General features: G+C 34.9%; 5 protein-coding genes across 5 annotated transcripts; 2 read left to right on the top strand and 3 right to left on the bottom strand.

Annotated features, from left to right (window-relative positions):
* Positions 1–755: 755 nt before the first annotated feature.
* On the bottom strand, positions 756–2,019 carry AK88_03130 (uncharacterized protein; the record flags this gene model as incomplete). The annotated part of the gene is made up of 2 exons (XM_012480752.1): positions 756–1,870; positions 2,004–2,019. 2 exons carry the CDS (start codon positions 2,017–2,019, stop codon positions 756–758), a joined length of 1,131 nt encoding a protein of 376 aa, XP_012336175.1.
* A 2,223-nt stretch (positions 2,020–4,242) lies between these two features.
* Positions 4,243–4,497, top strand: AK88_03129 (uncharacterized protein; the record flags this gene model as incomplete). Its single annotated transcript, XM_012480751.1, has 1 exon — positions 4,243–4,497. The coding sequence occupies one exon, from the start codon at positions 4,243–4,245 to the stop codon at positions 4,495–4,497; it is 255 nt and encodes an 84-aa protein (XP_012336174.1).
* A 949-nt stretch (positions 4,498–5,446) lies between these two features.
* Positions 5,447–6,823, top strand: AK88_03128 (uncharacterized protein; the record flags this gene model as incomplete). The annotated part of the gene is made up of 1 exon (XM_012480750.1): positions 5,447–6,823. One exon carries the CDS (start codon positions 5,447–5,449, stop codon positions 6,821–6,823), a length of 1,377 nt encoding a protein of 458 aa, XP_012336173.1.
* Positions 6,824–7,266: 443 nt separating this feature from the next.
* On the bottom strand, positions 7,267–8,283 carry AK88_03127 (uncharacterized protein; the record flags this gene model as incomplete). The annotated part of the gene is made up of 1 exon (XM_012480749.1): positions 7,267–8,283. One exon carries the CDS (start codon positions 8,281–8,283, stop codon positions 7,267–7,269), a length of 1,017 nt encoding a protein of 338 aa, XP_012336172.1.
* Positions 8,284–10,053: 1,770 nt separating this feature from the next.
* Positions 10,054–10,710, bottom strand: AK88_03126 (uncharacterized protein; the record flags this gene model as incomplete). The annotated part of the gene is made up of 1 exon (XM_012480748.1): positions 10,054–10,710. The coding sequence occupies one exon, from the start codon at positions 10,708–10,710 to the stop codon at positions 10,054–10,056; it is 657 nt and encodes a 218-aa protein (XP_012336171.1).
* Positions 10,711–12,632: the final 1,922 nt, after the last annotated feature.

Below are 12,632 nucleotides of genomic sequence, written 5' to 3'. Positions count from 1 at the left end.
AAAAAAAAAAAAAAAAGAAGCTTATATATTATTACACAACGTTATCCTTTTTCTTAATTCTTCCCATTTATCCTTGTTGCGATTTTGCGATGCAGCAGCTCACGTGTGCTTAATAAGTTTTCATTACACATACTACAACGTGAGGGATCCAAATGGGTAAATATAAATGTCCACCGTGCGCTTGTACGGATACATATACAGATGTGCATGAACACATGCAACATGGTGGAATGGTAAAAAAAAAAAAAAATTCACATTTTCAAAGAGGTATAAATTCTTTGGGGGATCAATAATTCCTCTTTGTCCTTCTTGCTGGGCAGCAAGAGTAGCTAGTTTGTCTTTTCCATAGGGTGCGTGGAAATGTGCAGATAAAAATTACGGAGTTATTGTCTGCCTCAAAGCAGTACACAATTTTTTACCTACCTCGCGCGCACAACATAATTGTTAACAGCCAATCGTCCTCGCCTCTTTACCGTAGTAAACTTTTATCTTTTTCTCCCTCCGAATGGGAGAAAAAATTGGGGGTTAAAGCACAACACGTGTGTAATTTTTACCCCTTTGTGTCCCCTTTTTTTCATGACGCATATAGACAGGGGCTGTGTGAGCGATGGAGTGTTTTCTTCGCATGCTGCGCCTGTAATAAAGTTTATTCGAAAACGCTCAAGTTGGCTTCTACTCGGTTTAACCCGTTAACCCATAACGATTGGCTTCCCAATGGCCATTCCACTTAAATGACCCCACCCCATGGGCACCATTCACTCGGATGAGTCCAACTCATTTATGCGTCCTTCGAGAAGGTCCGACGTGCTGGACAAGAATTCCCTTTCCACCTGTGGGTCAACACATATGCCAGCCTTCACCTTGTTGAAATGGTTAAGGTCATTTTCCTCATTGGTGACGTCAAAATTATTGTTTAAAAATGCTTCAGATATAAAAATAAGCACATCATTGGAGTTGCTTTTTTTTTTATCGCGATAAGCAGCATATTCACCCATGTCCTTAAAATTCAAAGTTTCCATTTTGAAAATGGTTTTATCTGGATTCTTTAAAAAAATATTTTTGTTTAAAAATAAATCTAAATGTTCTGTAAAGGCATGCATTTTATTATACTTGGGATCCACAAAAATGGTCAACTTTTGCAAATTATTCATTTCATCATTTTCTATATATCCTTGGAAAAAATTCAAGGACGATAAAATTTTATTATAATATTCATTATTTCCATGTTCGCTCTGAAATTTAGGGAACTTTGTAACATGCACATAACGGTTTTTTAAAACATCTGGATTTGTGCTTACGCTATCTAAAAGGTTTTTCAGAAAACTTAAAAAATCTTTTTTTTCATTCACATCATATTTTTCATTCTTTATATATTCGTCCAATAAATTTTCTATTTTATTTTCGTTAAAAAAATTATCTAATGAAACACTTGGAACTTTCGGCAGCTCATTAACTTCCGCTTCCTTGCTACATCCAGCTTTGTCATTTGCACCTTTACTGTTGTCATTACTTGCACTGTTTAATGAAAGTGTGCTCGTTTCAAACCCAGGGGCGATGTTACTTTGGTACGACTGCATCATGTCTAAAATTAATTTCCCCTTAGTCGTTGACATGACTTCTTTTGGCGTGTCCAAAATGTATTGAGGAATATTTTTCCCAACCAAGAAATTGCACACTTCATTTGTAAAATTGTTACAATTCCAGTTAACTAAATTGTATTTGTCTTCTGTAAAATTTGGCTGAATGCCATTTAGGTATTCGTGAAAGTGCGACTGTTGTAGTTCGGTCATTCCCATGTCAACAATGTTCACAGGTTGGATGTCGTAGTAAGACTCGAATTCGCTTGGAGCCAGACACATAATTCCTCCACCTGTAAGGGAAAAAAAAAGTGTGCGCGCGCGTGTTTAATCGATAAGATCGCAAATAATGTGTACCGCTGAGTCGTAACACACATGCAATGATACGCTCGCTACGGCTGGGAATACCCCCCCCACACCCCTTACCGTAGAAGTACTCCATGTCATAAACCCAAACGGCAGTGTGCCACACGCCATTTATTTGTTTTCCAATCAAAAAGGGGGACCACAACTTTACCCTACAATGTGAAATTGTGCAGAGAAGGAAAGGGGAATGGAAATTAATTTCGGTTATTTGTACCATTGGTTTTCACGCACATAAATGGGCTAAAACAAAAAAATACATGTAAAAAATGCGTGCCTTCCTCTCACACATGTGCGGCAGGAAAGGCGTAATTATTATCTTTGCATTTTGTTTTTATTTTTTTTGTCTTAAATGATTACATTCCCCTGGACAAATCGTATATCTTGAGCTTGACATTGAAGGATGACATGATAACTTTAGTCTGTTCGAATATAGGTTCACCTGGTTCAACACATGTTTTTATATGGATCACACTCCCTTGTGTGTGCAGTAAATGCAGCCGCTCTTGGTGCTTGGTGCGCGGTGGCAAGCAAGAATTCCTTTTTCGCTATATAGTACAATCTACTAAACACGAAAATGAATTTGTAAAATTTGATGATGCTATAAGGATTCAATCCTTTCGGAATATTATTCAATCATGTGCCATAACGCTTATGCGTACGGGAAAACAAAAACAGAGAAAACAAAAAGAGTCTTCTGTGGGGAGCCTTATATGCGACGTACATAGGAATCGAATATGTACACAGATACGCAGCGCTTCACCGCCCTTATCTGTATCGCACAATTAATGTATACACCTCTCGTTTATGTTAACAAAAACAAAAATAGTGATAAAAACAAACGGGTGTAAATCATATAGTTGTCCTGCTTAACTGAGCTTTTATTTTGTTTTATTTTATTTCATTTTATTCCATTTTGCTTTATCTTTATTTTATTTGTTTTTTTTCACCGTTTTGTAAACACCGTTTTATGAGCAGCTGCGGCCATTAAAATTGACGGGAATAATTTTTCGGTCTTTGTCCCCTTCCTCAATTACGACCGTTTGTTCATCAAAAAAATTGGCACCACGTTTGGATGATTATACGTTTGTCATGCGCTTATGCATAATTATAAGTGTATACACTCACGTGTGGAGAAAGCTGCTGAGCACACTGCCCACTCGAATTCGCCACGTACACGCACGCATGAAAAGAGTGAAAAAATCGGAAAAGGACGGCGGAATAAAACGTTCAAAAAATACAAATGGCGGGGAAGCATAATCAGGCGGGTCTCTATACAGTTAATTTTCTGTTTCTTCAAGTTTTTAATTTTATTCTACAATAATTTATGAACGAAAAAAAAAAAAAAATTCTTTTGCATTTCGAAAAAATGGCAGAATTTTGCGTTCGCCTCGTTTGACAGTGCTAATTCGACCATGCGCGCGATACCGTGCATTTATGTGTATTACATATATTATATATATACATATATATGTACATATGTACATATGTATACTTATGAGTGCGCAATGAATGCATACGCGCCATATATAATTTGGCACCTCGCTTCTTAACGCCTTTATGCAAGTATAAATTTATGTAGCAAAAAATGCTGGCGGCATACGAACAAATCTCACATAACCCACTTGGATTTTGCGCATATCTGCAGCTCGCGTAGCGCCAGTGCCATCATGCGTTGGTCTTTTTCATTGGTAATCGAGGTCCAAGCGGTAAAAAAATATATATTTCTATTCCTTTTTTTTTGAAGGTTATATTCGATGGGCCGGAAACGTTTTTTTTTTTTTTTTTTTTGAATAAGCATAAAAAAAGAGAAGAAAAAAAAAGTGCGCAAAAAAAGCATTAAACTTGTTAACAATTATGGGCCCACATATATAACAGCCTTCGTATAGACGTACTGCTCCGTGCTGTTTGTTCTACATGTTTATCGTCGTATTGAAGAAATTCCTGTGTGCATGTTTTGATGAAAAAACGCCTGCAAAGCATTAAAAGGCTGCTTAAAAAAAAAAAAAATATATATTTCACAACAACCCAAACCTGCAACGTGAACATTTTTATGTATACAAATTTATCTATTCACGTTAAGGACGCATTTATTTGCAAAGGATAGAACAAACCCCACCTTTTAATAATTTGCAGTTATATTCAAGAGAACAGATTAAACGCGTCGAATAAATGCTGAAGCAAACGTTGAATTAAGTCCAAACTTCCTGAAAATTGGCATGTAATAATAACTCCTCCGGCCAGGACCAGATTTTCTTCATATACTTTGAGCAAAACCCATTTAAGATAAAAATTTCGAAAGATGATAGTTGAAAATAACCATCAGGAAATTAATGAGTCATATGACGTTATATACGAAGAAGTAAAATTAGAAGATTTCGAATTTGACGAAGCGATTAAAACATTTTTTTATCCTTGCCCCTGCGGAGATATTTTTGAAGTAACTCTGGAAGGTATTTTAAAAGGCGAAGATGTTTTAACATGTCCAAGCTGCTCATTAACCATTAAAATAATATACAACTCGAACGACTTGAACAAGTATGTTTCGGATGCGTAAATCTTTATGGAGCTTGTCAGCCTAGCGGGGAAGCCACAGTGGTGGCAATTTATTCACTCATTTTGAGGGAACACAAATAAATACATGTACATATTTATATATAGAGTGTCCATTTTTGCAACCAAATATATGCATAAATGGAAGGACTGAGGGAAGTGCAGGCTACCCAAACAGCTGTTGCAAAAAAGTTCGAAAGTAGACCTACGTCCAGAACTGTTCACAAGGATGGTCAATTTTCCCCCAATTTTTCTACTTAAAAATGTAGTGCCATTGTACAGAAAAAAAAAAAAAAAAAAAGCTACGCGATAGTTCCAAGGGTTCCTAAATATGTGCAGATTTGTACGTGCATTTTTATATTGATTAATTGCCTTCCCCTTGGAGCATTCCCAGCATAAAGTAGGAGCCTTTCTTTTTTCAATTCCCCTCCCCGCTGTCGCCTTTATCAATTTAATTACTCACTATTTTTTAGTATTTGTCCTCGCCTTACCCAAATCAGTATACAAAATTATGTGTGCCATTCGTTCGATTGTCAATCCGTTCCATTGTCTATCTATTCCATCGTGTAATCTTTCATATAACGCGAGCTCGAATTGGAAGTCGCCACAGTAATTGCGATAATACGAGTGCACATCGTATGAACGCCGTGTGTACATTTGCGTAGATACAAAACCTGGTCACCAATATAAGCACATAAAACGGTGTAGTGATATAACGCAGAGGACACTTTCGAGGACGCAACGGAGACAATCATAATAATTTTTTCACAATTGCTGTAGTAAGATAACTGGTTGAGCAGTAACCCCCCTCCTACCAGATGTTAAATTAATCGTTTGGGCATTTCCAAATAAAGATATAACGAACAAGTTTTTGAACAGCTGGAAGTGTGCACAGAGAAGCTCAAGCGTGAGAACAGGTGTTTCCCCCCACTTGTTATGAAAGGCTAATAAAAATGTATAAAGATATCGAAAACTACGACGCCGAAAAAAATGGTGAAGGAAAAAATGAAAAGGTTATAATCCGAGTGAAAAGAAAAATCGATGAGATGACCATTCCGTCCATTTACGTGAAAAAGTCAAATAAAAGAATATGCAATGGTATATTTTATAAACACTTTGACACGATAATTCCGGATGAAGATATAGAGAAGAAAAACGTTGAATGTATTAACTTGTTCAGAAAACATGAACAGTACCACAACAGTTGCAGTGACTTGTCATGCCTTGCCGAAAGAAAAAGAAAATTCAACTCCCTTAAGGGATATGAAAAGGATTTAAAGGAAGCCATAAATAATTTAAAAAGGTACAAAATAGTGAACCAAAATATTCAGGTCGTCGATTTGGATGCAAAGGAAAAGGGAATTTACAAAATTATCGATGTGAATTTGTTGCAAGAATGGGGCTATGCCAATGTGAATGATGATGCGGGGGCAGATGCGACGAATGAGGAGCGTGCACGGGGCCAGACGGAGAAAGACCCACACAGCAACACCGAGCAGGAATATGAATACGATTTATACATTGTAGACGATGAGAAAATAGAAATAAGTGATTATATGGACTATCTGTACCACATTAAGAATAATAATGTGGATTCATCGGAGGTTATTGTGTTGGAGGATGTGTATGGCAACAACTCCAACGAGTATGACTCGAAGTCTTTTTCATCGTCCAACTCCGATCGTGACACAGTAAAGGAAATGTCGGATTACCCCGACGAGAGCTCGAGCAGTGGAGATGATTGCAGTGGTGGTAGCAGTGTTGATGGCCGTAGTGACAATTCTGTGAGTAGCGACTGCTACGGTGGGAGTTTTGGAAGTGACTATCACCTCGAGAATAATTTGGACGTAGGCTCACACGAGAACAACGTCCCCAGTGACTTCTACGATGAGAATTTCGTGGACCAGCTTAGCAACTGCAGTGAGGATAACCCTTTCAGAACCAACGTTAAAAATGCTGGCAGTGATGAAAACCTGTTTGGAAGAGGGCCGTGTGGTATGAACAACTGGGAGGGCTACATAAAGGGGAAGCCTTCCCAAGGCGGTTACAATAACCACAGCAGTTACCCTTTCCAAAATGGTGTTAGCCACAACAAAGGCAGCAGTAACAACGTCCCCAATAGGGGCTTCCCCCAAAAGAGTACCTCCAAGAAAAACGAAAGAAAAACTCACACAAACAGTAAAAAAATGAACTCCTTAATTTTTGAAGAGAAAATAAAGGACGAGTTAGAAAAACGGTTAAAAGAAAAAAATGAAAATATGCTAAACGTAACATTATCGGAGAAGCTAAAAATTCTTGAGCAGATGGAAAACGAATACTATGATAAGTAGTAATTGGTGTAATTAAAAATTTGCTGCAGAACTATACTGTGTATGGTGATGAAATGGACACAAGGGGAGAAGGTGCGCGCGCCCCCGTCGGATGACCTCAAGTGACGCATTTGACATAAAAAAGAGTTGTGCGCTTCTAATCTGCTAAATCATAATGCTTATGTGCTGTGCACCTGGTAGAAGGAGTTATTTATCTGTTGTTATTCTCTTTGTATCTTCCTTCATGTACAAAAGTTTTTTTTTTTTTTTAAGTGTTACTTTTTTTGTATGCCCTTTTTTCCCCAGCGCGGTGTGGATAAAACAAGGCATTTTTTTGTTCTTTTACCAACAGTACCAGCATTTGTTTTTTATTTCTTCTTTCCTCGCGTACTTCAACTTGTCACGACAGATGCATTTCTGTTAACCCTTTACTCGTATATAATTTTGCACATCGCAGTAACGCCTCACAAAATGAGCGATTTATCATGCTTATAAAAAGGATACGTGGGGCCGAAAATTTTTACTTGCCGTATGCGAGTGTCACGTCCATAGTGCTGACTAGACATGACACAAATTTGTATGCAACGGCAGTATATAGAATTCATACGCTTGGAGGCGTTCTTCATATTGTAATTGTATAAGTACGAGTGGAGTTGAAAATTTGCCACGTCAATAATAAACCAAAAAGGATGGTCCACTGGGTGTTTGTTCACATCGCAAAAGGTGGTACATAAAACATCGAGACGATTTTCATCATTTCCTACTTTGATGGATATTTCATAAGGAGTGTAAGATTCGTCTAATAAATAATTAAGGAGTAAATATATTTTCGAAATTTTTGTTAATTTAAAAAATTGTATTGTGATTGTATGTGGTCCTAAGCCGGAGGACTGCCAATATGTGTTCACATTATTGTCTTTTAATTTTTTCGTGTCCGATTTGCTTTTACTGCTTGACAATTTCCAAGTAGCCAGGCATCCCACGTCAATATATTTTTTGCTTAAGTGAATTTGGGGCATTTTCTGTATGACGCGTTCAGCATCACCATGTTTATCTTGTCTACCCCGTAAGCACAATGCTCGACTTGTTTTCCCCTCGTTCAACGCGTTGATCACACTCCATAGGAAGTCTCCTTCCACGCTTTCCGCTTTGCTTTCACATTTTACATTTGTCATGTTTTCCGTTTTATGCTCCTTTTCAATTGAATTTGGAGAAGTAGCACTAGAGTCAGATTGCGTATACCCTTCTTCATCATTCACTTTGCCCTTTCTTTCGTCTGTGTCCCCCTTTTTGGAGCCTGTACTTGGGTCCCATTTTTCTTTTGCCCCAAGTTCATAACTTTCATCCCCTTCGTCTTCCCCTACTCCACTTTCGTACGACTGTTCTCCCTCCAGGTGTGCACTTAAAATGTACTTCTCCAATTCATGACTAAATGTTAAATTCCCCTTCCTGTCTATTTTATTTGTTCCAAAAAAAGCCATATTGTGTCAAAATTGAAGCATCTTAAAGAAAAACAAAAAAACAAAAAAAAAAAAACGTTGCCTACCGGGGTGAATACTCCTTTAGTGAACTTGTTTCATTTTTGTCGTATTACATTCGGGGGGTACAAAATGTGTACGCTGCACGGTATATGTAGAGTGCGTCCGCGATACAGCCCACATGTGGAAAATTTCTCTTGTTTTCCATAAGCCCCAAAATGAAAAGGAGCCTTTGCGCGAAGTGCTTTTTTCTTTTTTTTTTTTTTTTGAGGGAGGGGCGGAACTCTATCATTCCTGTGTGTGTGTGTGTGTGCTTATATTGCGCCTTAACATCACACATAAGTGTGGACGCAAATGTTCTAAGCTAATCCCGCTCAGGTTTTTCCTACCTGAGCAGTATATATAGCCAGCCGTCGGATGGTGGTCTACTTATTCACGGTTTGAGCACCACATCGAGGGCACACATTCTTTGATTGGCCACTTAACGGCCGTAACACTTTGCTAAGTGAAGACAGCGATTCATGCCATGTGATATGGCGTAGGGCTTAAAAACCCAAGAAGTTATCGAAAGCGTATAGGATATTAAAACCTTATTTGAAATTCCAGTTAGCACTCTAAAAAAAAAAATTAATATTGGCTAAATATACACTTTATTATTTTGCTTTAAAGCGTCTAAGGTAATAATAAAAAAAAAAAAAAAAAAAAAAAAAAAAAAAAAAAGTGAATCAATGAAATGAAATAAATATATTATATAGTAAAGCTATCTATTATATATAATAATAAAATATTATGTAATAAAATATAAGATATTACCGTAATAAAATATTATGTAGTTAAATATAATAAGATATTATATAATATATGTGAAAACATCTGGAATGGAAAAAAAACCTGTGTAAAAATTGGGTGTAATATACTCATAAAAAAACATATAATAAAATAAAACATTTTTTTTTTTTTTTTGTTAAAAATATAAAAATTAATTATATTAAAAAAATTGATAAAGAAGTTTAAAAAAATATACTATACATTTTTTTAAAAAACATGGAGAAAAAAAGCCTACTACTACCTCTTTTGGTTTATTCAACTTAAACACTATATAATTTATACATAAATTACAACATATATATTTTTTTTGTTGTTGTATAAAACTCAAATGTAAAATAAAAAAGAAAGCAAAATGCAGGGGGGAGGGTGGCGGTAAAACAAATTGCAAAATATAAAAACATTAAAGCATTAAAACATTAAAAATATAATGGTATAGAATAAAAACTATTGCAGTTTGAAAAAAACAAAAGAAATGTTTTTTCAAAGTTTTAATAGCTGCTTTTATATTTTGCAAAAAGAAGGAGCTCGAGTAAAATGCCCGAAGAGGGTAGGGATTGGGAAGGATATGTTTATCATTCTCTCACAGCATCATAAAAAATATATCATCGATGAGGGTTGAGGATTGCTGGCATATAATACAAAACTGTTCATATATATAAATATGTATATATAATAGTGCAAACATCAATTTTTTTAATATATAGAAATGGACTCTTTTGTCTCAAGTTGAGTTTGTGTACACACGAGGTTATAAATATGTCACTCTCTTTGACGGGGGGGTCCATCCAATTTTTTCTTTTTTATCTTTTTTTTCTTTTTTATCTTTTTTTTCTTTTTTTTTCATTTTTTTTTGTTTTTTTTTAAATTCAATTTTTATGTCGCCTCATTCCATTCCACTTGTCATTTCCATTTTACTTGCCATCACATCTGATCACTTGGATGGATTCAGAAGATCCAGGCTGAGAAACCTCTTATCCCATTCACGGTGGTGTTTATAACGCAGTTCTTGGTGTACTTGGACGAGCTATTCAATTTATTGTTTTTATTGGCTTCTTTATAATTTGAGCACACGGACTCGTTTAGGTATTTCAGGCTTTCATCCATGGCGTAGTCTTTTTTTTTCTTTTTTCTCAATCGGAACCATTTCGTCTTTTTGTTTTTCTTTTCGAAGCAAGACTTGTAATCATTTAAACTTTTATTTTTATAATAAAAAAATTTACTGGTCCTGTCATCTCCATTGTTCACAAGATCATCAATATCAGTTAATGAACAGAAAGTCTGGTCCCTCTCATAATCATACTTATCTAATTTCTTCTTATCATAGGGGTAGTAAATGTCTATTTTGTTGCTACTGTGCTTGTACAGTCTGAATCGATGGCATGTCCTCATCAAATTGCTATCTATAAATTCGTCGTTATCGTCGCTTATGACCTCATTTTTGATTAATGATGTCTTTATGTTAATTTTGCTGTCCCTATTATCTTCGTTGAAGTTATTCCTTCGCTTTGTAAACCTTTTAAAATTCAGTCTGCAATTATATTTTCTTTTATTTTGTTTATTATGCACTTTTTGCTCATTAAAGCTATCTAATGTCATAGTCATTATTTTTATAGTTGGAAATATATATTATTTTTTGCATAATAAAAAAAAAGGTAAAGGAGGTATGCTTATTTTATTCTTATATTTTTTTTTAATAAGAAATTTATAAGCAAGAAATTGTAACGCGTATGCGTGTGTGTGTCTGGCGGCACAATCAGGGGGGAAAATATATCCTTCAGCGCGCGCAAAGACTAAACGTGTATGTTAAATATACACTTGCTAACTATATAATAGCACGAAATGGAAATCTCGCCAATGGGCAAGGAAAGAATATATATATATATATATATATATATATATACTGGGAAAAGAAGTATAATGATACACAATTGTACACTATACCGTAACGTAAAAAACGTTTTGTAATAGCGGCACGTGTTTGCAAGCAAATGGTGCTCTCGTTTGTGTGTAAATTCGCGAAATGCGCTGAGCTCTTAAAGCCTATTCCTTCTCTGCAGAGTTATGTACACGTAAATTTCGCACACAATAATATGCAAGTGGCTTGGACCTGGCAAGAAAATTTGCCTTCTTACGCAGTCATTGCCGTAACATTAGCTGAGCACATCGTGGTGAGCTGTTCACACGTACATTCGTATGTACGTATACATGTATACACTTCGTGAAGGGCCATCAATAAATCACATATAAATTTTGCGCAAATCGTATGTTTACGATGAAAACTTTGTAATACCCAAAAAAATTATACTTTGTATATAATTTTTTTTACGCATTTTCGAATATCCTTTTGTTTTTAAAAAAAAAAAAAAGGTACCGTGGCATTATTATACGTGTATAATAAACGGAAAAAAAAGGAAATAGCTAAAAAAAAAATACGCCATATGAAACAAAATCCTTTTTGGAATTTCTGCTGCAAATTTTAAAACATTCGCGATGTATTGAAATTCCTGGAAAATAAATATATTCCATACTTATGCGTGCGTAATACGTATAAATATATAAACAGCTTTTTATGCAAATATATATGTTTTACATACATTGCGTACGTTTTTATATATGTATATTTTACTCCTTCCAATTCACATCTCCACTTATAAATATGTATAAGTGGTATGGAAACTGCTTTTTCAGCAAATGCTATCAAATTATACACTTACATATTTGCTATTTTAAATAGTCCTATGTAATATTCAAAAGTATTATATAAAAACAAAATAAATGTAAAATTAGTTTTAATTAACTTGATTAATTAAAACAGGAAAAACGAAGATATGAGAAAATCCAGTTTTTAAAGATAAAAAATTTGTTTATAAAAATATGTTTTTGCCGCTTTTTGTATTTTAAATTTAAAAATTTTTAATTCAAAAAAAAATATATATATATTTTATATATATTTTAATTTTTGTTGTTTGCGTAAATTAATTCAATATGCGTAAAATAATATATAAAATAGTATGAATTAAAATTTTATTTTTAAAAAGTAACGAAATTGAAGGAAATGTTCACCAGCCAACAGTTCGCTAATTTGCATAATTGACGCATGATGTATGCGTGTTTTACTTATTATGCATACTGTAACGGTATGTATTATGTATATTATTTAAAATGTTCATTTAATTTTCATTTTATTTTTTTTATTTTGTTCCCTTTTCCCCGAACGATTTCAGAAAAAACCTGCGCTACGCCGCACTTTATAAAAAACCATTGGGCGTAATAGCACAATGATACTTTTTTAAAAGATGGCCAATGGGGGGAAATAAACGACATTGGGACACGCAAATAAATATAAGTGCGAACAATCCATAGTAGGCAAATGATGAAAATCCCCTGACTCTCTCTAAAAAATTAAAGCATTCTTAAAATGCACCTGTGGCACATTTATATGTAGACGAGCCGTATTCTATATTCGCGTAAACAGAGAGATTATAAAACAATACGTTAGGTTGGGGGGGTTCCGCCACCTTAAA

Source organism: Plasmodium fragile, assembly GCF_000956335.1.
Source record: "Plasmodium fragile strain nilgiri unplaced genomic scaffold supercont1.34, whole genome shotgun sequence".
Taxonomy (NCBI): domain Eukaryota; phylum Apicomplexa; class Aconoidasida; order Haemosporida; family Plasmodiidae; genus Plasmodium; species Plasmodium fragile.
The sequence above is the reverse complement of the archived record's forward strand: the minus strand, read 5'-3'. Positions and strand labels throughout refer to the sequence as shown.